A 25,334-nucleotide genomic window follows, 5' to 3' on the forward strand; every position below is an offset into this window, starting at 1 on the left:
AAATGCAGATGGTAAACGGGTATTCATTGGAAACATATATTATACTAGAACTGACATGTGATTACATTTTCACGCAATTTAGGTGCATAGATCCTGAGAGCTCAGTACCCAGAACAACAACCCCTGGCCGTAATAACGGCCTTGATACGCCTGCAAATTGAGTCAAACAGAGCTTGGATGGCGTGTAGAGGTACAGCTGCCCATGCAGCTTCAACACGATACCACACTTCAAGAGCAGTGACTGGCGTATTGTGACGAGCCAGTTGCTCGGCCACAATTGACCAGACGTTTTCAACTGCTGAGAGACCTGGAGAAGGTGCTGGCCAGGGCAGCAGTCGAACATTTTCTGTATCCAGAAAGGCCCGTACAGGACCTGCAACATGAGGTCGTGCGTTATCCTGCTGAAATCGTAACACATCTGAAATGTAACGTTCACTGTTCAAAGTGCTGTCAATGCGAACAAGAGGTCACTGACACGTATAACCAATGGCACCGCATACCATCACGCCGGGTGATACGTCAGTATGGCGATGACGAATACACGCTTTCAATGTCCATTCACCGCGATGTCGCCAAACACGGAAGCGACCATCGTAATGCTGTAAACAGAACCTGGATTCATCCGAAAAAATGACGTTTTGCCATTCGTGCATCCACGTTCGTCGTCGAGTACACCATCGCAGGCGCTCCTGTCTGTGATGCAGCGTCAAGGGTAAATGCAGCCACGGTCTCCGAGCTGATAGTCCGTGCTGCTGCAAACGTCGTCGAACTGTTCGTGCAGATGGTTGTTGTCTTGCAAACGTCCCCATCTGTTGACTCAGGGATCCAGACGTGGCTGCACTATGCGTTACAGCCATGCAGATAAGATGCCTGTCATTTCGACTGCTAGTGGTACGAGGCCGTTGGGATCCAGCACGGCGTTCTGTATTACCCTCCTGAACCCCGCGCCATCCACAAAAATTCCTTCCATGAATGGCTGCATATGGCTTCCAAGTAGCCTAACATAACCATTTTCAGCTAATGATCGGTTCAGCTGGACCAATCCATTCCAAATCCAGTCCAAAACATTATCGAACGAAGCTTGTGGGGTGCCTTGCTGAGGACTTGGGTCCAGGGCTTCATGGGATCTACACCACACTCAAACCGTACCATCAGCTCTCGCCACCTGATATTGGCACTCAGCTGATCAGGCCACGGTGTTCCAGTCGTGTAGGGTCCAACCGACATGGTAACGAGCCCTGGAGAGGCGCTGCAGGCCGTGTCGTGCTGTTAGCAAAGACACTGTCATCGGTTGTCTGCTGTCATAGACCATCAACGCCAAATTTCGCCGCACTGCCCTAACGGATTTGTTCGTCGTACGTCCGACACTGATTTCAAGCAGTGTTGCTTGTCTGTTAGCACCGACGACCCTCCGCAAAAGCTGCTGCTCTCGGCGTTTCAGTCAAGGCCGTCCCCAAATGCGCTGTCCGTGATCAGAGGTAATGCCTCAGATTTGGTATTCTCGACACATTCGTGACACTCTCGGAACACTGAATTCCGTAACGATTTCCGAAATGGGATGCCCCATGCGTCTACCACCAACTACCAGCTGGCGTCCAAAGTTTGTTAACTCCCATCGCGCGGCCATAGTCCCGTCGGAAACCTTTTCACATGAATCGTGGGAGTACAGCTCCGTCAGTGCACCATGTTGTTGGGGGTTGGGTTGTTTGGGGAAGGAGACCAGACAGCGAGGTCATCGGTCTCGTCGGATTAGAGGAGGACGGGGAAGGAAGTCGGCCGTGCCCTATGAAAGGAACCATCCCGGCATTTGCCTGGAGCGATTTAGGGAAATCACGGAAAACCTAAATCAGGATGGCCGGACGCGGGATTGAACCGTCGTCCTCCCGAATGCGAGTCCAGTGTCTAACCACTGCGCCACCTCGCTCGGTTTACAATATCCGTGCAGTATTGTGGATGTATGCAATATCTATTGTACCTTTTTTAGTGTCTCTTGTTCGGCTACATTGTCGGGCAATATTGACAGCAATATGGAACCTATTGGCCGTGTAGCTCGCGAAAATAGCCTCTGGCAGTGTTGCCAAACAAGTATAGCCGAATCGTAGAGCTTCAGTATTGCCCGGCAATATTGACGGCAATATGTAGTACCTATTGGCCGTTTACCCCGCGCAAACAGTCGCTGGCGGTGTTGCCGAACAAGTGGCTCCAGTACGTATAACGTCAGTGTCACCTAGCTACGTTCCCGGGCAGTATTGGGGGCCGTATGCAGTATCTATTGGCTGTGTACCTTTTTATAGTGCGTGTTGCTCGGCTACATTGTCGGGCAATATTGACAGCAATATGAAACCTATTGGCCGTGTAGCTCGCGCAAATAGCCTCTGGCAGTGTTGCCAAACAAGTATAGCCGATTCGTAGAGCTTCAATATTGCCCGGCAATATTGACGGCAATATGTAGTACCTATTTGCCGTGTACCTCGCGCAAACAGTCGCTGGCGGTGTTGCCGAACAAGTGGCTCCACTACACATAACGTCAGTGTTAGCCGGCTACGTATACGGGCAGTTGGGTTGGGTCATTTGGGGAAGGAGACCAGACAGCGAGGTCATCGGTCTCATCGGATTAGAGGAGGACGGGGAAGGAAGTCGGCCGTGCCCTATGAAAGGAACCATCCCGGAATTTGCCTGGAGCGATTTAGGGAAATCACGGAAAACCTAAATCAGGATGGCCGGACGCGGGATTGAACCGTCGTCCTTCCGAATGCGAGTCCAGTGTCTAACCACTGCGCCACCTCGCTCGCTTTTTATACCATGTGTACGTGGTATGATCGTCATCGGTGTGTGTACATATCACTGTCCCATGACTTTTGTCACCCCAGTCGACGAGACCTGCCCACAAAATTCCGGAACATTGGTAATTTCGCGTCAGTGGTGCGTTGGAGAGAAATGCGGTTGTCATCCCTGTACGAGGCTGCGGTTAACGTGTAACTGCCGGAAGTTACATTGTTGTACGTCTGTTAGTTATTGTCCAATGCTGTACGGAGTAGAATGCTGTCTCGCACAGTTTGCGAATTTCGAGATGGCAGAGTTACAGGAGCAATGCGTCTGCATTAAATTTTCCGTGAAATTCGAGAAAACCTTTGCAGAGACACACCAAATGACACAGGCAGCCTACGCTGATGAGCGTTTAAGCCATAGTCGAATGGTTCACACAGTTTAAAAACGGCCGGACCCAATTGATAGAGTGGTCTAAGGCGCTGCAGTCCTGGACTGTGCAGCTGGTCCCGGCGGAGGTTCGAGTCCTCCCTCGGGCATGGGTGTGTGTGTTTGTCCTTAGGATAATTTAGGTTAAGTAGTGTTTAAGCTTAGGGACTGATGACCTTAGCAGTTAAGTCCCATAAGATTTCTCACACTTTTTTTTTTTTTTTAACAACAAGTGAAAGATGAGCCTCGTTCAGGACGCTTATGTCGGGAACGTGAACGAAACTGTGCGCGCCAATCGAAGACTGAGTGTCCGAGAGATTACAGAAGAATGTAGCATTACAGATGGATCATATCACGAAATCCTGACACAGCAACTTGCAAAGCATCGTGTTGGTGCGAAGTTCGTTCCACAGCTCGTGAGTCAAGACCAGAGAGACCTTCGCCTCGTAATCTGTGAAGAGCATGTGGATCGCGCAAATGAGAGCGAGATGTGCCTTAAGAGTATCAGAACTGGTGACGAGACGTGGGACTGCGGTTGAAATGTTGGCTCCAAGGTGGGTCGGGAAAGGTTCTCCGAGACCAAAAAGAAGCTCGTCATGTGAGGTCAAACGTCAAAGTCGTGCTGACAGTTTCCTTTGACTTTGAAGGATGAATTCGTGCCACAGGAACGTGTTGCGATGCACTCGCCACGTTAACGCGCTGCTTCCTGGACTCGGGTAGGCGCGCCGGCCCGGATCGAATCCACCCCGCGGATTAACGACGACGGTCGGTGTGCCGGCCAGTCTGGATGTGGTTTTTAGGCGGTTTTCCACATCCCCCTAGGTGAATACCGGGCTGGTCCCCACGTCCCGCCTCAGTTATATTGCTCGCAGGCATCTGAACACTTTCGCATTCTTCCATGGATTACACTGGACGCACACAGCCGGGGTACACTAATTCTGTCCTGGGGGGGGGGGGGGGGGGGTATACGGCGATGGCAGGAAGGGCATCCGGCCACTCCTTAATCTAACATTGCCAAATGCGATTAACCATGCTGACCCTGCCTCACTGCGGGAAAAAGGCACAAGCAAAAAAAAAAGAAAAGAACGTGTTGCAATGCCTGAAAAAACATGTGACAAGGAAAAGGCCTGAAATCTGGGGAGATAATTTACCAGTCTTGCATCAAGATAACACAGCCGCACATTCATCCCCATTGGCGCGTGACTTTTGCACAAAAAACAAAATCACTGTGCTGTCTCATTCTCCGTGCCCTCCAGACCTAGTACCAGCGTACTTTTTGTTCGTTTGTAAAGCTGAAAACCCTGTTGAAAGGTCAAAGATTTGCAACGACAGACGAGATACGAGGGTGAGTCAAATGAAAAAAATAAATATTTTTTTAATATTATTTATCGTGCAGAAGTGCTACAAAGCTGTATCACTTTTCAGCATAGTCTCCCCCACGCTCAATGCAAGTGCTCCAGCGCTTACAAAGTGAATAGATTCCTTTAGAAAAAAATTCTTTTGGTAGTCCGCGCAACCACTCATGCACCGCCTGGCGTACCTCTTCATCAGAACGCGACTTCTTTCCTCCCATTGCGTCTCTGAGTGGTCCAAACATATGGAAATCACTTGTGGCAAGGTCTGGTGAGTGTCGTGGATGAGGAAGACACTCAAAATGGAGGTGTGTGATTGTTGCAACTGTTGTACGGGCAGTGTGGGGCCTTGCATTGTCATGTTGCAAAAGGACACCTGCTGACAGCAATCCACGTCGCTTTGATTTGATTGCAGGCCGCAGATGATTTTTTAGGAGATCTGTGTACGATGCACTGGTAACAGTGGTCCCTCTAGGCATGTAATGCTCCAAAATGACGCCTTTTTCGTCCCAAAAGAGAGTCAGCATAACCTTCCCTGCTGATGGTTCTGTTCGAAACTTCTTTGGTTTTGATGATGAGGAATGGCGCCATTCCTTGCTCGCTCTCTTCGTTTCCGGCTGGTGGAAGTGAAACCAGGTTTCGTCCCCAGTAACGATTCTTGCAAGGAAGCCATCACCTTTTCGTTCAAAGCGCCGAAGAAGTTCTTCACAAGCATCAACACGTCGTTCTCTCACTTCAGGAGTCAGCTGCCGTGGCACCCATCTTGCAGACACTCCGTGAAACTGGAGCACATCATGCACAGTGTGGTGTGCTGACCCGTGACTAATCTGTAAACATGCTGCAGTGTCATTCTGTGTCACTCGACGCTTTTCTCCTTTACTATGGCTTCAACTGCTGCAATGTTCTGTGGAGTCACAACTCGTTGTGCCTGACCTGGACGCGGAGCACCTTCCACTGAAGTCGCACCATTTGCGAACTTCCTACTCCATTCGTAGACTTGCTGCTGTGACAAACGTGCAACACTGTACTGAACCTTCATTCGTCGATGAATTTCACTACGCAAAATCCGAACAACAGATCGCTATTCTTACGCAGTGCAAGTCTCGAGTGGGGCGGCCATCTTTATAGTGATACTGCGACGGTATGTGTGCATCTGCACTATGCTGCCACCTACAGGCCATTCTGCACGCTGTTTGTAGCACGCTTACCAACTTACAGGACAACGGCGCGAAATTTCGATTTCTTTTACAAAATTAAGGTTTTCATTTGACTCAACCTCAAATTCGCAGACGGCGCTTCGTGCGATCCAGCAAGACATGTACCAAGACTGCTTCCGGAAGCGGAAACGGCGTTAAGACGGTGTATCAATTGTGGAGGAGACTACCGGGTGATCAAAAAGTCAGCATAAATTTGAAAACTTAATAAACCACGGAATAATGTAGATAGGTAAAAATTGACAAACATGCTTGGAATGACATGGGGTTTTATTAGAACAAAAAAAAAACAGTGTTCACAAAATGTCCGACAGATGGCGCTGGACAGCAAAACGTCAGTGACTGCGCATGACAATTGTGTATAAAAGGAGCTGTAATGAGAGAGAGAATCAGCGCTCCCAACACCTTCTCCAATCCCATCTTGACCGGTTCACTGCTTGGTGCAACCAGTGGTTGCTCAAGGTCAATCCCTCCAAAACCCAGGCGATCATTGTAGGCAAAACCACCCCTTCCTTCCGCCTCCTTGATTTCTATCTCACCATCTATGGCCGTCCTATCGCCCTCACTCCCACCCTTAAGTACCTTGGCGTCACCCTCGACCGTCGCCCCCTCCTGCGCCCCCCATCACTGGACAATCCGAGCCAAGGCACGCTCCCGACAGTCTCCTCGAGCTCCTCTCCGGCCGCACGTGGGGTCTGGACCCCTCCACCATCCTCCACACCTATAAATCCCTCATCCGCCCTATCCTTTGTTACGCCCATCCGGCTTGGATCTCCGCCCCCCTACCTTTTATAAATCCCTCCAAATCCTTGAACGCCATGCTCTCTGCCTCGCCTATCGCATCCGTCTCCCCTCCCCCACGCGGATCCTGTACGACCTCATCCCCTTCCCCCACCTCCTCCTTTCCTTTGAACGGATACGGATCCTGTACACCTCCTGAAAACTCGATTGCCCTCACCTGCTTGTCTCACCCATCCACTCCCACCCCCGTCGGCTGCCGCGCCTGTATTCCCCACCAGGTCTCCATCTCTCCACCCTCCTTACCCTCTCCCGAGGTGGCTTCCGCCAGCTCCCCCTCCCTGATGATGTCCTCCTCCCCTCCATATACCCCTCCTACCAACTTTGATCCTCCCCCGCCACTTCCTGTGTCCTTTCCTTTAGGCACCCTCCCTCCCTTCCTTTTCCTTTTTCCCCGTCCCCTCCCTCCACCCCTCTTCCTCTGGGCTTCTCCTCTCCCTTCCTCCCTTCCCCCTGTCTCCCCTGCGCATGGCATCTTCTCTCCCCTCTCCCTCTCCCACTCCCCTTCCTCCTCCTCCTCTCTTGGCAGGTCCCCGGACTCGTACACGGTAAGTGAACATTCGCGCGCCGGAGATCAACGCCTCGTGTTCTGTGTGTGCCGTCGTTTTGTGCTTAAGTGATTCAGTGTTATTCGTTTTGTGCACCTACGTTCACATGTGACAATTTTCGTTTCTGTCTGTGTCCAAGTGTCTGAACAATTTTATCTTGGACTCTACGCCCGTGAACGGCACCTTGTATTTTAAAAAGTGTTTGTCTCCGTTTATTCGTCCACCATCTTTTTTCTCTGTCTTGATTTGTATCTTTTGTGTTTCTCTGTAGCCAAAGAGCGGTGTAGTATGCTGCTGCAGACCTGCCTGCATACAGGTTTCAAAATGACAATAAAGAAGAAAAAAAAGGGGGAGAGAATCAGATGCGCCAGCAGTCGCAGCATGTTGACGTTACCTGAAAAGGCGCTTTTAGTGAAGCTGTATTGTCAGAATGGAGAATGTGCTAGTTCAGCGTTACGATCCTATCGCCATAGGAAGGGGATTCGAACAGGTAAAGGTCCGTTGACAAATGCAGCTGTGGCGATAATGATTTCGAAGTTCGAAGCCACGGGTTGTTTAGACAAGCACAAGGCGTGATGCTGCTGAGACAGTTCAGGAAGAAATGGAGACTGTAGCGGGTTCGTCTATGCACGGGGAAGTCAGCGCTCGTGCAGTCGCACGTCGCACCGGCATTCCGTACACTACTGTTTGGTTGGCACTGAGGCGTACCCTCCGATGCTATCCGTACAAAATCCATCGGCATCGTGAACTGTTACCTGGCGATTTAGTGAAGCGGAGGGCATTTGCGGTGTGGGCGTTTCAAAAGATGGCGGAAGATGACGATTGGTTGAGAAACGTGTTGTGGACCGACGAAGCTCATTGCACGCTCCGACGGTCTGTCAACGCCCACAACTGCAGAATCTGGGCAACCGAAAATCCTAGAACTGTCGTGGAACCTCCATTGCACGACGAGAAAGTCACGATATAGGTTGGATTTACATCTACCACTATCGGGCCTTTTTTCTTCGAGGAAATGCGTGATTCTGGTTTTGTAACTGCTACCGTGACGGGTGAGAGGTACGCCGATATGTTACAGAATTGCATCATCCCCAGCCTGGCTGATAAAGACCTGCTGGAACGTACGATGTTTATGCAGGATGGCGCTCCACCCCATATTGCTAGACGCGTGAAAGATCTCTTGCGCACATTTGGTGATGATCGTGTGCTCAGGCGCCACTTTCGTCATGCTTAGCGTCCCAGGTCCCCAGACCTCCGTCCGTGCGATTACTGGCTTTGGGGTTACCTGAAGTCGCATATGTATCGTGATCGACCGACATCTCTAGGGATGCTGAAAGACAGCGTCCGACGCAAATGCCTCGCCATAACTCCGGACATGCTTTACAGTGCTGTTCACAACATCATTCCTCGACTACAGCTATTGTTGAGGAATGATGGCGGACGTATTGAGCATTTCCTGTAAAGAACATCACCTTTGCTTTGTCTTACTTTGTTATGCTAGTTATTGCTATTCTGATCAGATGAAGCGCCATCTGTCGGACATTTTTTAAACTTTTGTATTTTTGGTTCTAATAAAATCCTATGTCATTCCAAACAAGTGTGTCAATTTTTGCCTCTCTATGTATATTATTCCGTTATTTATTCAGTTTTGAAATTTATACTGACTTTTTGATCACCCGGTATTTCGGAGAGCATGCACAATAAGCAGAAGGTGAGCGCAGAAAAAAATTGTGGACAAATTTCCTGAATTTTTTGAACAGACCTCGTATACAGTGTTCCAATTTCTTTCGTTCCTTACACCAGGAAGCGGGCCAAAATTCGATAAGTGAGCTTATTTACTGCACTTGACGAGTACCGTCTAGCACTCGCCATACCGCTAAACTCCTCTTCTCGCCTCGTTCCGCGCTATGTCAGTCTCGCTTTCCGTCGTAGCGCTGTTTCGTGCGTGTACATGTTTCGGAGTGGTTCAGAGAGTTCATCTTCAGGAGCGACTGACCTGTGCGCCTCTGCCTGCTGCTGCATCTGCAGGCCGGCGGCCTGCCACGCCGTGCCCACGGTCCCCACCGCGTCCCGGGACGCCCTGGCCAGCTTGCCCGACAGCTTGCCCAGCGCCTTGGCGTACGCCGTCTCCGCCTCGCATCTGGAAAACAGCAACACAACACAGCTCAGCAGCGGCACCCTCTGGTCAGCACTCGCTCACCTATAGAACACAACTGGATAATTATACAGGGTGTTACAAAAAGGTACGGCCAAACTTTCAGGAAACATTCCTCACACACAAAGAAAGAAAATATGTTATGTGGACATGTGTCCGGAAACGCTTAGTTTCCATGTTAGAGCTCATTTTATTACTTCTCTTCAAATCACATTAATTGTGGAATGGAAACACACAGCAACAGAACGTACCAGCCTGACTTCAAACACTTTGTTACAGGAAATGTTCAAAACGTCCTCCATTAGCAAGGAAACGTGCATCCACCCTCCGTCGCACGGAATCCCTGATGCGCTGATGCAGCACTGGAGAATGGCGTATTGTATCACAGCCGTCCACAATACGAGCACGAAGAGTCTCTACATTTGGTACCGGGGTTGCGTAGACAAGAGCTTCCAAATGCCCCCATAAAAGAAAGTCAAGAGGGTTGAGGTCAGGAGAGCGTGGAGGCCACGGAATTTGTCCGCCTCTGCCAATGCATCGGTCACCGAATCTGTTGTTGAGAAGCATACGAAACACTTCGACTGAAATGTGCAGGAGCTCCATCGTGCACGAACCACATGTTGTGTCGTACTTGTAAAGGCACATGTTCTAGCAGTACAGGTAGAGTATCCCGTATGAAATCGTGATAACGTGCTCCATCGAGCGTAGGTGGAAGAACACACTGACGAAACTAAAATGAGCTCTAACACGGAAATTAAGCGTTTCCGCACACATGTCCACATAACATATTTTCTTTATTTGTGTGTGAGGAATGTTCCCTGAAAGTTTGGCCGTACCTTCTTGTAACACCCTGTATACTGAAGCGCCAAAGAAACTGGTATTCCAATACAGAGATGTGTAAACGGCGCACACGTCAGCAAAGCCTATACAGGGTGGCTCATTGATAGTGACGCGCCAAATATCTCACGAAATCGTCAAACGAAAAAACTACAAAGAACAAAACTGGTCTAGCTTGAAGGGGGAAACCAGATGGCGCTATGGTTGGCCCGCTAGATGGCGCTGCCATTGGTCAAACGGATATCAACTGCGTTTTCTTTTTAAATGGGAACCCCACTTTTTATTACATATTCGTGTAGTACCTAAAGAAATGTGAATGTTTCAGTTGGACCACTTTTTTCGCTTTGTGATAGATGACGCTGTAATAGTCACAAACGTATAAGTACGTGGTATCACGTAACACTCCGCCAGTGCGGACGGTATTTGCTTCGTGATACATTACCCGTGTTAAAATGGACCGTTTACCAATTGCGGAAAAGGTCGATGTCGTGTTGATGTATGCCTATTGTGATCAAAATGCCCAACGGGCGTGTGCTATGTATGCTGCTCGGTATCCTGGACGACACCATCCAAGTGTCCGGACCGTTCGCCGAACACTTACGTTATTTAAGGAAACAGGAAGTGTTCAGCCGCATGTGAAACGTCAACCACGACCTGCGACAAATGATGATGCCCAAGTAGGTGTTTTAGCTGCTGTGGCGGCTAATCCGCACATCAGTAGCAGACAAATTGCGCGAGAATAGGGAATCTCAAAAACGTCGGTGTTGAGAATGCTACATCGACATCGATTGCACCCGTACCATATTTCTGAGCACCAGGAATTGCATGGCGACTACTTGGAACGTCGTGTACAGTTCTGCCACTGGGCACGAGAGAAATTACGGGACGATGAGAGATTTTTTGCACGCGTTCTATTTAGCGACGAAGCGTCATTGACCGACAGTGGTAACGTAAACTGGCATAATATGCACTATTGGGCAACGGAAAATCCACGATGGCTGCGACAAGTGGTACATCAGCAACCTTGGCGGGTTAATGTATGGTGCGGCATTATGGGGGGAAGGATAATTGGCCCCCATTTTATCGATTGCAATCTAAATGGTGCAATGTATGCTGATTTCCTGCGTAATGTTCTACCGATGTCATTACAAGATGTTTCAGTGCATGACAGAATGGCGATGTACTTCCAGCATGATGGATGTCCGGCACATAGCTCGCGTATGGTTGAAGCGGTATTGAGTAGCATATTTCGTGACATGTGGATTGGTCGTTGAAGCACCATACCATGGCCCACACGTTCACCGGATCTGACGTCCCCGGATTTCTGTCTATGGGGAAGGTTGATGGATATTTGCTATCGTGATCCACTGACGATGCCTGACAACTGCGTCAGCGCATTCTAAATGCATGTGCGAACATCACGGAAGGCGAACTACTCGCTGTTGAGAGGAATGTCGTGACACGTATTGCCAAATGCATTGAGGTTGACAGACATCATTTTCAGCATTTATTGCATTAATGTGGTATTTACAGGTAATCACGCTGTAGCAGCATGCTTTCTCAGAAATGGTAAGTTCACAAAGGTACATGTATCACATTGCAACAACCGAAATAAAATGTTCAAACGTACCTACGTTCTGTATTTTAATTTAAAAAACCTACCTGTTACTAACTGTTCGTCTAAAATTGTGAGCCATATGTTTGTGGCTATTACAGCGCCATCTATCACTATGCGAAAAAAGTGGTCAGACTAAAACATTCATATTTCTTTACGCAGTACACGAATAAGTAATAAAAAATGGGGGTGCATATTTAAAAAAAACGCAGTCGATATCCGTTTGACCTATGGCAGCGCCATCTAGCGGGCCGACCATAGTGCCATCTGGTTTCCCCCCCTTCAAGCTAGACGAGTTTCGTTCTTTGTAGTTTTCTCGTTTGACGCTTATTTCGTGAGATATTTGGCCGCAATCACGATCAATGGACCACCCTGGCGCAGTTCTTAGATCGGCTACTGCTGCTGCAATGGCAGGTTATTACGATTCAAGTGGGTTTTAACGTGGTGTTATAGTCGGTGCACGACCGATAGGACAAAGGATCTCCGACCTTGCGACGAAGTGGGGATTTTAACGTGTGACCATTTCACAAGTGTGCAGTGAATATCAGGAATACGGTAAAACATCAAATCTCCGACATCGCAGCGGCCGGAAAAATATCGTGCAAGAATGGGACCAACGATGACAGAAGAGAAACGTTCAACGTGACAGAAGTGCAAGCCTTCCGTAAATTGCTGCAGATTTCAAGGCTGCCTCATCAATAAATGTCAGCGTGCGAAGCATTCAATGAAACATCATCGATACGGGTTTTCGGAGCCAAAGGTCCACTCGTGTACCCTTGATGACTGCACGACACAAAGCTTTACGGCTCGCCTGGGCCTGTCAATACTGTTGAGGACTGGAAACGTGTTGCCTGGTCGGGCGAGTCTCGTTTCAAATTGTATCGAGAGGATGGACGTGTACAGATATGGAGACAACCTCATGAGTCCGTGGACCCTGAACGTCAGCAGCGGACTGTTTAAGCTGGTGTAATGGTGTGGGGCGTGTGCAGTTGGAGTGATATGGGACCCCTGATTCGTCTAGATACGATTCTGACAGGTGACACGTATGTAAACATTCCGTCTGATCACCTGCACCCATTCGTGTCCACTGTGCATTCCCACGGACTTGGGCAATTGCAGCAGTACAATGCGACACCCCACACGTGCAAAATTGCTACGAAGTCGTTCGAGGAATACTCTTCTGACAAGGGAACCTCCCCATCGCACCCCCCTCAGATTTAGTTATAAGTTGGCACAGTGGATAGGCCTTGAAAAACTGAACACAGATCAATCGAGAAAACAGGAAGAAGTTGTGTGGAACTATGAAAAAAATTAGTAAAATATACAAACTGAGTAGTCCATGGGAAGATAGGCAACATCAAGGACAATGGGAGTCAACGAGCGCCGTGGTCCTGTGCTTAGCGAGAGCAGCTACGGAACGAGAGGTCCTAGGATCAAGTCTTCCCACGAGTGAAAAGTTTAATTTTTTATTTTCAGTTTATGTGACAAACTCTTATGTTTTCATCACTTTTTTGGCAGTGATTATCACACCCCCAAGAAAACCTAAATCGGGCAAGGTAGAAGAATCTTTTTACCCATTCGCCAAGTGTACAAGTTAGGCGGGTCGACAACATATTCCTGTCATGTGACGCACATGCCGTCACCAGTGTCGTATAGAATATATCAGACGTGTTTTCCTGAGGAGGAATCGGTTGACCTATGACCTTGCGATTAAATGTTTTCGGCTCCCATTGGAGAGGCACGTCCTTTCGTCTAATAATCGCAAAGTTTTGCGGTGCGGTCGCAAAACACAGACACTAAACTTATTACAGTGAACAGAGACGTCAATGAACGAACGGACAGATCATAACTTTGCGAAAATAAAAAAAGGAAACTTTTCACTCGAGGGAAGACTTGAACCAAGGATCTCTCGTTCCGCAGCTGCTCACGCTAACCACAGGACCACGGCGCTCCTGAGCTCACACTATCCTAGATGTTACCTATCGTGCACATGGTCTACTCAGTTTGTATATTTTACTAATTTTTTTCATAGTTCCATACAACATCTTCCTGTTTTCTCGATTGATCTGTGTTCAGTTTTTCAAGGCCTATCCACTGTGCCAACTTATAACTAAATCTGAGGGGGGTGCGATGGGGAGGTTCCCTTGTCAGTAAACAGCACGATCTGGAGGAAATCTGGCCGATCAATCCGTTGTTGGAGTAACCTCTGATGCAATGCGACCCTTGGTGCAAAGTCACTCACGAGCATTGCACGGACTCGTTGTGGGCGATATGGGTGTAATTGTTGTCCGTGCAGCACTTCGGCACACGCTAGTATGTGCAGCGTCAATTTCTCGTGCAATACGACCAGTACTTGCAGTGCGATCCGCTACAACACGTTGCAGCACCTCCTCTTCAAAATAGGGCGTGCAAGTTGTCCTAATGTTGTCAGGTCCCTCGTTTCTCCTTCCAGTGAATCAGTCTCCTTTATTCATCGATAGAAATAAACATTCCTCGTGAGGGATGATGCCTGTTAGCATATCTTTCCCTGTGCAGCCTTTCACCAGCGAGAGCATTGCAACGTGCTTCCCCATACACGAGGTGCATGCCAGTTCTGTGAAATTGCACCGGTACCGCTCAATCGTATTGTATTGTATTGTATTGTATTGTATTGTACTGTACGTCTCTCAATAGCACTGAGTAATTAATGGACCTGTCGTTGATTCATATCACGTTCTATCATGGGACAACGGAAATACACTCCTGGAAATTGAAATAAGAACACCGTGAATTCATTGTCCCAGGAAGGGGAAACTTTATTGACACATTCCTGTGGTCAGATACATCACATGATCACACTGACAGAACCACAGGCACATAGACACAGGCAACAGAGCATGCACAATGTCGGCACTAGTACAGTGTATATCCACCTTTCGCAGCAATGCAGGCTGCTATTCTCCCATGGAGACGATCGTAGAGATGCTGGATGTAGTCCTGTGGAACGGCTTGCCATGCCATTTCCACCTGGCGCCTCAGTTGGACCAGCGTTCGTGCTGGACGTGCAGACCGCGTGAGACGACGCTTCATCCAGTCCCAAACATGCTCAATGGGGGACAGATCCGGAGATCTTGCTGGCCAGGGTAGTTGACTTACACCTTCTAGAGCACGTTGGGTGGCACGGGATACATGCGGACGTGCATTGTCCTGTTGGAACAGCAAGTTCCCTTGCCGGTCTAGGAATGGTAGAACGATGGGTTCGATGACGGTTTGGATGTACCGTGCACTATTCAGTGTCCCCTCGACGATCACCAGTGGTGTACGGCCAGTGTGCCTCGGTCGTATGCAGTCCTGATTGTGGCGCTCACCTGCACGGCGCCAAACACGCATACGACCATCATTGGCACCGAGGCAGAAGCGACTCTCATCGCTGAAGACGACACGTCTCCATTCGTCCCTCCATTCACGCCTGTCGCGACACCACTGGAGGCGGGCTGCACGCTGTTGGGGCGTGAGCGGAAGACGGCCTAACGGTGTGCGGGACCGTAGCCCAGCTTCATGGAGACGGTTGCGAATGGTCCTCGCCCATACCCCAGGAGCAACAGTGTCCCTAATTTGCTGGGAAGTGGCGGTGCGGTCCCCTACGGCACTGCGTAGGATCCTACGGTCTTGGCGTGCATCCGTGCATCGCTGCGGTCCGGTCCCAGGTCGACGGGCACGTGCACCTTTCGCCGACCACTGGCGACAACATCGATGTACTGTGGAGACCTCACGCCCCACGTGTTGAGCAATTCGGCGGTACGTCCACCCGGCCTCCCGCATGCCCACTATACGCCCTCGCTCAAAGTCCGTCAACTGCACATACGGTTCACGTCCACGCTGTCGCGGCATGCTACCAGTGTTAAAGACTGCGATGGAGCTCCGTATGCCACGGCAAACGGGCTGACACTGACGGCGGCGGTGCACAAATGCTGCGCAGCTAGCGCCATTCGACGGCCAACACCGCGGTTCCTGGTGTGTCCGCTGTGCCGTGCGTGTGATCATTGCTTGTACAGCCCTCTCGCAGTGTCCGGAGCAAGTATGGTGGGTCTGACACACCGGTGTCAATGTGTTCTTTTTTCCATTTCCAGGAGTGTACGATACAAGAGAGCCGCGTTATGGGCAAGTAAAGTATACAAAACCTGAATCGTGACTTCCTGGTAATGAGGCTGGTCCTCCTTTTTTATTTTCAGGAAATAAAGATTGTACCTGTAAATAAACAGCAAAGTTCGTGTAAACTTGTTCGCGAGTTGGTTGTAAATGAGCTGGAAAACAGTAATTCTAGACAAAGCGGTAGACAAGTTTACTTTCCTATCTCCTTAAGCTGCCTTCTCCGACCCCAGGTCTCCTACCTCAAAGTGTTCAGTGGAGCGTTCTCTATGCCCTGTCACATGTTTGCACGCCCTTTCGGAAAGCCGGCCGGGGTGTCCGAGCGGAACCGCGCGACCGCTACGGCGCTGGTTCGTATCCTGCCTCGGGCATGGATGTGTGTTAGTTATGTTTAAGTAGTTCTAAGTTCTAGGGGACTGATGACCTCAGAAGTCCCATAGTGCTCAGAGCCATTTGAACCATTTGAACTGTCCACTCACCCCTATGTCTCCCCACACTGAACCTAGGGTTATTGTGTGTTTCGGCCGTCAGCGGAGGAAAATGATGAGGAAGCTTCCGTCACTGTCAACGGCGGCCGTTAGCGAAAAATGCTCTCTGATCGGTTTTCCTCTCTTATTAGCGAAAATGGAGATTTTTAGTTTTAACAAGACGGTGCGACCACTCACAGATTCCGTGAAACGATTGATCTGCTGAATGAAAAGTATCCTGAAAAAATCATCTCATCGCGTAGCAATCAGGAAAGGCGTTCCAGATCGTGCGATCTTACGTCTTGTGACGTTTTAGTAGGGATTTCGAAAAGTGCACGTGAACAAACCACAAGCAATACACCAAATCAGGTATGAAAAAATGGTTCAAATGGCTCTCAGCACTATGTGACTCAACTGCTGAGGTCATAAATCCCCTAGAACTTAGAACTACTTAAACCTAACTAACCTAAGGAAAACACACACATCCATGCCCGACGCAGGATTCGAACCTGCGACCGTAGCGGTCGCGCGGTTCCAGACTGTAGCGCCAGAACCGCTCGGCCACCACCGGCCGGCGAAGTATGAAACTAAAAGGGTTATTAAACGCACACGCCCCCCCCCCCTCCCTCCACCCCAGATGTTTGTGAACGAGAACTTCAATGAACGCATTGCTCTTTGCCGCGTGGCCTTGGGTGGGCTATGGAGCATATAATTTTTCATACATAAATGGGAGAAGTCATTAATGTTAGTAAAAAACAATTACATTTTGAATAAACTTTATATGTTCTATAAAAAAAACTAAACGCCGCCAGAACAGGCCATGAAGGCCCAACGGTACCGACCGGTCGCCGCGTCGTCCTGAGGCGTGACTGGATGCGGATATGGAGGGGCATGTGGTCAGCACACTGCTCTCCCGGCCGTATGTCAGTTTCCGAGACCGGAGCCGCCACTTCTCAGTCAAGTAGCTCCTCAGTTTGCCTCACAAGGACTGAGTGCACCTCGCTTGCCAACAGCGCTCGGCAGACCGGATGGTCACCCATCCACGTGCTAGCCCAGCCCGACAGCGCTTAACTTCGGTGATGTGACGGGAACCGGTGCTACCACTGCGGCAAGGCAGTGACGGCCTAAGAAGGGGAAAATGAGCTGAAGATGTGAGTTGGTATTAGGGACGACAATGGATTAGTGTCGTCCTTGCAGGTCTGTTAGTTATAGTGTTGTCGTGGTGTAATGGCTAGCATTCGTGCATAATAAGCATGTAAAACATGGGTTCAACTCCTGGCCATTGTACAAATTTTAATTCATCTCTTCAGCGTCCATCATTATAGCAGATAAAGACGAGACTCAAATGTCTTGTGGAAACTTTAATTATATCAGATCAATAGTCCAGCAATATGTTCTGGACTGGGAGACCTCTGGCAACATGCTCCCGCATTTTCATTCATTTCCACGAAGTTGATAATTTTTTCAGAGCTAACTACTTATAAATAATGAGAGGAATTGCAACGCATCTCGGGCACAAATGGTAACGCAGCTGCAGCATAAGTAAAATTTCGTTATCTTTAGTCCTCTTTGCTGCTCCAGTGAAAATTGCAGCAGTGTAGATTCACGTGCAGATCGATGTTTTCGGGATCTAATCTGGCAGCGATGAGTGAACGTCGTGTTGTTCCAGCGGCTAGTGCCTGCGTTTGAATTTTCACTCCTGACGATGTGGGGTAGTGTGAAACGCCTACTGCAAGCATGTTAGTACCCGCAGCGGGCGTCACCGTACAGTATTCCACGGCGAGCGACGGCCGGAAATGCTCGCAAGGCCTCGTGCATCCGCCCCCACATGTCGTTATACTCTGCTGCCGCTGCTGCGCGGATTCCGTGCCGTTGCGAGGCACATTATAAGCTCACAGTACATCATGCTTATGTGCCTCGCTTACAGCGGAAGTTCATCAGCTCGTGTAGAATAACCGGAATGAAAACAATTTCATTAAAAATATGCATCTGTGTCTGTCATTAGTTACTTTGTATTGTATGGATCAGGGGATCCAGAAACGACGGAGGCGCTTCGTCCCCGCCGTAGCCTTCAGTGGTACACAACCTCGAAACAGGCTACAGCAGTCCACCCACCCAACCGCCGCCCCACACGGAACCCAGGGTTATTGTGCGGTTCGGCCCCCAGTGGACCCCCTGGGAACCTCTTTCACCAGACGAGTGTAACCCCAATGGTTGCGTGGTAGAGTGATTATGGTGTAGGGGGATCCAGAAACGACGGAGGCGCTTCGTCCCCGCCGTAGCCTTCAGTGGTACACAACCCCGAAACAGGCTACAGCAGTCCACCCACCCACCCCCGCCCCACACGGAACCGAGGGTTATTGTGCGGTTCGGCCCCCAGTGGACCCCCTGGGAACCTCTTTCACCAGACGAGTGTAACCCCAATGGTTGCGTGGTAGAGTAATTATGGTGTAGGGGGATCCAGAAACGATGGAGGCGCTTCGTCCCCGCCGTAGCCTTCAGTGGTACACTACCCCGAAACAGGCTACAGCAGTCCACCCACCCAACCGCCGCCCCACACGGAACCCAGGGTTATTGTGCGGTTCGGCCCCCAGTGGACCCCCTGGGAACCTCTTTCACCAGACGAGTGTAACCCCAATGGTTGCGTGGTAGAGTAATTATGGTGTAGGGGGATCCAGAAACGACGGAGGCGCTTCGTCCCCGCCGTAGCCTTCAGTGGTACACTACCCCGAAACAGGCTACAGCAGTCCACCCACCCAACCGCCGCCCCACACGGAACCCAGGGTTATTGTGCGGTTCGGCCCCCAGTGGACCCCCTGGGAACCTCTTTCACCAGACGAGTGTAACCCCAATGGTTGCGTGGTAGAGTAATTATGGTGTAGGGGGATCCAGAAACGATGGAGGCGCTTCGTCCCCGCCGTAGCCTTCAGTGGTACACAACCCCGAAACAGGCTACAGCAGTCCACCCACCCAACCACCGCCCCACACGGAACCCAGGGTTATTGTGCGGTTCGGCCCCCAGTGGACCCCCTGGGAACCTCTTTCACCAGACGAGTGTAACCCCAATGGTTGCGTGGTAGAGTAATTATGGTGTAGGGGGATCCAGAAACGACGGAGGCGCTTCGTCCCCGCCGTAGCCTTCAGTGGTACTCAACCCCGAAACAGGCTACAGCAGTCCACCCACCCAACCGCCGCCCCACACGGAACCCAGGGTTATTATGCGGTTCGGCCCCCAGTGGACTCCCTGGGAACCTCTTTCACCAGATGAGTGTAACCCCAATGGTTGCGTGGTAGAGTAATTATGGTGTAGGGGGATCCAGAAACGACGGAGGCGCTTTGTCCCCGCCGTAGCCTTCAGTGGTACACAACCCCGAAACAGGCTACAGCAGTCCACCCACCCAACCGCCGCCCCACACGGAACCCAGGGCTATTGTGCGGTTCGGCCCCCAGTGGACTCCCTGGGAACCTCTTTCACCAGACGAGTGTAACCCCAATGGTTGCGTGGTGAGTAATTATGGTGTAGGGGGATCCAGAAACGACGGAGGCGCTTCGTCCCCGCCGTAGCCTTCAGTGGTACACAACCCCGAAACAGGCTACAGCAGTCCACCCACCCAACCACCGCCCCACACGGAACCCAGGGTTATTGTGCGGTTCGGCCCCCAGTGGACCCCCTGGGAACCTCTTTCACCAGACGAGTGTAACCCCAATGGTTGCGTGGTAGAGTAATTATGGTGTAGGGGGATCCAGAAACGACGGAGGCGCTTCGTCCCCGCTGTAGCCTTCAGTGGTACACAACCCCGAAACAGGCTACAGCAGTCCATCCACCCAACCGCCGCCCCACACGAAACCCAGGGTTATTGTGCAGTTCGGCCCCCAGTGGACCCCCTGGGAACCTCTTTCACCAGACGAGTGTAAACCCAATGGTTGCGTGGTAGAGTAATTATGGTGTAGGGGCATCCAGAAACGACGGAGGCGCTTCGTCCCCGCCGTAGCCTTCAGTGATACACAACCCCGAAACAGGCTACAGCAGTCCACCCACCCAACTGCCGCCCCACACCGAACCCAGGGTTATTGTGCGGTTCGGCCCCCAGTGGACCCCCTGGGAACCTCTTTCACCAGACGAGTGTAACCCCAATGGTTGCGTGGTAGAGTAATTATGGTGTAGGGGGATCCAGAAACGACGGAGGCGCTTCGTCCCCGCCGTAGCCTTCAGTGGTACACAACCCCGAAACAGGCTACAGCAGTCCACCCACCCAAGCGCCGCCCCACACGAAACCCAGGGTTATTGTGCGGTTCGGCCCCCAGTGGACCCCCTGGGAACCTCTTTCACTAGACGAGTGTAACACCAATGGTTGCGTGGTAGAGTAATTATGGTGTAGGGGGATCCAGAAACGACGGAGGCGCTTCGGCCCCGCCGTAGCCTTCAGTGGTACACAACCCCGAAACAGGCTACAGCAGTCCACCCACCCAACCGCTGCCCCACACGGAACCCAGGGTTATTGTGCGGTTTGGCCCTCAGTGAACCCCCTGGGAACCTCTTTCACCAGACAAGTGTAACCCCAATGGTTGCGTGGTAGAGTAATTATGGTGTACTAATCCGCCGGGCGGATTCGTGCCGGGGACCGGCATGCTTTCCCACTCGGGATGCAGCGCGTTAGACCGCACGGCTAACTGGGCGAGACATTAGTTAGTTACTCTTACACGTACCACATGTCGTAATTCTGACCCCTCTCTATGGTGTGGAAAGACTGAATTATGTAGTTAACGTACACAGGTGAAGTTGAGGGATTAGATTAGCAAAGTAGACGGTAAAACTAGTAGGTAGGCAACAAAGTAACTGAGGTGGTATAGAAGGATGTTCAAAATTAGGACTGATAAGACATGAGTAGGTTGTCCACAGAACCGGTGAAGAAAGCGATATATGGAAAACACTGAGTAGGAGAAGGTTCAAAATGGTTCAAGTGGCTCTAACAAGGGAACCTCCCCATCGCACCTCCCTCAGATTTAGTAATAAGTTGGCACAGTGGATAGGCCTTGATAAAATGAACACAGATCAATTGAGAAAACAGGAAGAAGTTGTGTGGAACTATGAAAAAATAAGCAAAATATACAAACTGAGTAGTTCAAGCACCACATAGGCAACATAATGGACAATGTGAGCTTAGGAGCGCCGTGGTCCCGTGGTAGCGTGAGCAGCTGTAGAATGGGAGGTACTTGGTTCAAGTCTTCCCTCAAGTGAAAATTTTACTTTCTTTATTTTTGCATAGTTATTATCAGTCCGTTCGTTCATTGACGTCTCTGTTCACTGCAATAAGTTTAGTGTCTCTGTTTCGCGACCGCATCGCAAAACCGTACGATTAGTAGACGAAAGGACGTGCCTCTCCAATGAGAACCGAAAACATTTGACCGCAAGGTCATAGGTCAACCGATTCCTCCACAGGAAAACACATCTGATATATTCTATACGACACTGGTGACGGCATGTGCGTCACATGACAGGAATATGTTGTCCATCCACCTAACTTGTACACTTGGCGAATGGGTAATAAGATTCTTCTACCTTGCCCGATTTAGGTTTTCTTGTGGATGTGATAATCACTCCAAAAAAGTGATGAAAACATAAGAGTTTGTCACATAAACTGAAAATAAAAAATTAAACTTTTCACTCGATGGAAGATTTTAACCAGTGACCTTTCGTTCCACAGCTGCTCACGTTACCACGAGACCACGGCTCTCCTGCGTTCCTGGTCTCCTTGATGTTGCCTATCTTCCCATGAACTACTCAGTTTGTATATTTTGCTTATTTTTTTCACAGTTCCACACAACTCCTTCCTGTTTTCTCAATTGATATGTGTTCAGTTTTTCAAGGCCTATCCACAGTGCCAACTTATAACTAAATCTGAGGTGGGTGCGATGGGGAGGTTCCCTTGTAAGAACTATGGGACTTAACTTCAGAGGTCATCTGTCCCCTAGAACTCAGAACTACTTAAACCTAACTAACCTAAGGACATCACACACATCCATGCCCGAGGCAGGATTCGAACCTGCGACCGTAGCGATCGCGCGGTTCCAGACTGACGCGCCTAGAACCGCTCGGCCACACCGGCCGGCCCGCTCCTATAGAGTAACCCGAGCAAAAACAATTTTAAAAACACGGAGATGTGTCTGTCATTTGTTATTTGCTAGTACACGTTCCATGTGTGGTAATTCTGATCCGTCTCTACCAAGCGGAAAGATTGAGTTTTACAGCTGAAGTATTAGAGGCGAGGCTGAGGGATTAGATTAGTAAATGAAAGTAGTAGATGGGGAACATAGTAACTGAGATGTTCTGGTATAGTAGGATGTTGAAAATTAGGTGGACTGATAAGAGATGAGTAGGTCCTCCGCAGGACCGGTGAAGAAACGAGTATATGAACAAGACTGACAAGAAAAAGGGGCAGGGACACAGGTAATGTGTTATGACACGAGGGAATGACTTCTAGAGAGAGCTGTAGAGGGCAAGAACTAGGGGGAGACAGAGATTGGAATATATCCAGCAAATAATTGAGGACGTTCGGCTGAAATGCTACTCTGAGGAGACGAGGTTGGCACAGGAAAGGAATGGCCCGCATGAAACCAAACAGAAGACTAACGTGTCGCCGGCCGGAGTGACCGAGTGGTTCTAGGCGCTACAGTCTGGAACCGCGCGACCGCTACGGTCTCAGGTTCGAATCCTGCCTCGGGCATGGATGTGTGTGATGTCCTTAGGTTAGTTAGGTTTAAGTAATTCTAAGTTCTAGGGGACTGATGACGTTAGAAGTTAAGTCCCATAGTGCTCAGAGCCATTTGAATCATTTTTTCGACTAACGTGTCATTGAGTTGCTTCTAACGATGAGTTTTATGCAACCTGCAACGCTTGCAAATACCACGATCAAGATTCTCCTATTCTCTCCCTCGGTACGCACAAACTACACTCCTGGAAATTGAAATAAGAACACCGTGAATTCATTGTCCCAGGAAGGGGAAACTTTATTGACACATTCCTGGGGTCAGATACATCACATGATCACACTGACAGAACCACAGGCACATAGACACAGGCAACAGAGCATGCACAATGTCGGCACTAGTACAGTGTATATCCACCTTTCGCAGCAATGCAGGCTGCTATTCTCCCATGGAGACGATCGTAGAGATGCTGGATGTAGTCCTGTGGAACGGCTTGCCATGCCATTTCCACCTGGCGCCTCAGTTGGACCAGCGTTCGTGCTGGACGTGCAGACCGCGTGAGACGACGCTTCATCCAGTCCCAAACATGCTCAATGGGGACAGATCCGGAGATCTTGCTGGCCAGGGTAGTTGACTTACACCTTCTAGAGCACGTTGGGTGGCACGGGATACATGCGGACGTGCATTGTCCTGTTGGAGCAGCAAGTTCCCTTGCCGGTCTAGGAATGGTAGAACGATCGGTTCGATGACGGTTTGGATGTACCGTGCACTATTCAGTGTCCCCTCGACGATCACCAGTGGTGTACGGCCAGTGTAGGAGATCGCTCCCCACACCATGGTGCCGGGTGTTGGCCCTATGTGCCTCGGTCGTATGCAGTCGTGATTGTGGCGCTCACCTGCACGGCGCCAAACACGCATACGACCATCATTGGCACCAAGGCAGAAGCGACTCTCATCGCTGAAGACGACACGTCTCCATTCGTCCCTCCATTCACGCCTGTCGCGACACCACTGGAGGCGGGCTGCACGATGGGGCGTGAGCGGAAGACGGCCTAACGGTGTGCGGGACCGTAGCGCAGCTTCATGGAGACGGTTGCGAATGGTCCTCGCCGATACCCCAGGAGCAACAGTGTCCCTAATTTGCTGGGAAGTGGCGGTGCGGTCCCCTACGGCACTGCGTAGGATCCTACGGTCTTGGTGTGCATCCGTGCGTCGCTGCGGTCCGGTCCCAGGTCGACGGGCACGTGCACCTTCCGCCGACCACTGGCGACAACATCGATGTACTGTGGAGACCTCACGCCCCACGTGTTGAGCAATTCGGCGGTACGTCCACCCGGCCTCCCGCATGCCCACTATACGCCCTCGCTCAAAGTCCGTCAGCTGCACATACGGTTCACGTCCACGCTGTCGCGGCATGCTACCAGTGTTAAAGACTGCGATGGAGCTCCGTATGCCACGGCAAACTGGCTGACACTGACGGCGGCGGTGCACAAATGCTGCGCAGCTAGCGCCATTCGACGGCCAACACCGCGGTTCCTGGTGTGTCCGCTGTGCCGTGCGTGTGATCATTGCTTGTACAGCCCTCTCGCAGTGTCCGGAGCAAGTATGGTGGGTCTGACACACCGGTGTCAATGTGTTCTTTTTTCCATTTCCAGGAGTGTATTAGTCCCACAGAACAAAAATGAGCAAAACTTTTTTCTACGAAATTTAGTATAGTTAAATTTTTACTGGGATACGTTTTCGGTGGAGGGCTTGGGCTTTCGAGTTGTTCAAGAAAAACCCGTTCTCTTAAATAATTCGAAAACTATGAGCCTTAGCGAAAACGCATCCAAGCACTAAATTTAACTACGTCAAATTTTCAACAAAAAAGCCCCGTTCACTTCTTCTGCAGGACTAATAGTTTGTGCGTAGCAAGGGAGTGTACGAAGATCTTGCTCGTGGTATTTGCAGGTGTTGCAGATTGTGTGAAACCCATAGGAAGGAGCAGCTGAATCACCGTGTATACAGGGCGAGTTACGTAAGACGTAAGACCCCTTTCATTCCTTGAACGGTTCCATACATCGATACGAGGTTTTCAGCAAATGATAGTACGCTAAAGGACATGTACTTTGGTATATGATAAAGTGTTTTTTGTATCCATCGACATACTGTAGCAGGTATGATTTTTAAATAGAACGATGTGATTTTTTTAAAGGCATCCGAAAGCTGTTGAAAAGACGACTGCAGGTTATCTGACTAATTATATTGGAGCTGCAACTCTTCGCAAAACAGTCCGAGAAATGTGCTAAAATCTGAAAGCAAATTGGTCAGAATCAAAAAC

General features: G+C 50.1%; 1 protein-coding gene across 2 annotated transcripts in view; it reads right to left on the minus strand.

Annotated features, from left to right (window-relative positions):
* LOC126213229 (nostrin) overlaps positions 1-25,334 on the minus strand; it is an 817,565-nt gene that overhangs the window by 111,651 nt on the left and 680,580 nt on the right. For both annotated transcript variants that reach the window (XM_049940878.1, XM_049940879.1), the window contains one exon: positions 9,101-9,244. In XM_049940878.1, coding sequence (XP_049796835.1) covers positions 9,101-9,244 — 144 coding nt within the window. The remainder of the gene's footprint in view (positions 1-9,100; positions 9,245-25,334) is intronic.

Source organism: Schistocerca nitens, chromosome 11, assembly GCF_023898315.1.
Source record: "Schistocerca nitens isolate TAMUIC-IGC-003100 chromosome 11, iqSchNite1.1, whole genome shotgun sequence".
In the NCBI taxonomy this organism is placed as follows: Eukaryota; Metazoa; Arthropoda; class Insecta; order Orthoptera; family Acrididae; genus Schistocerca; species Schistocerca nitens.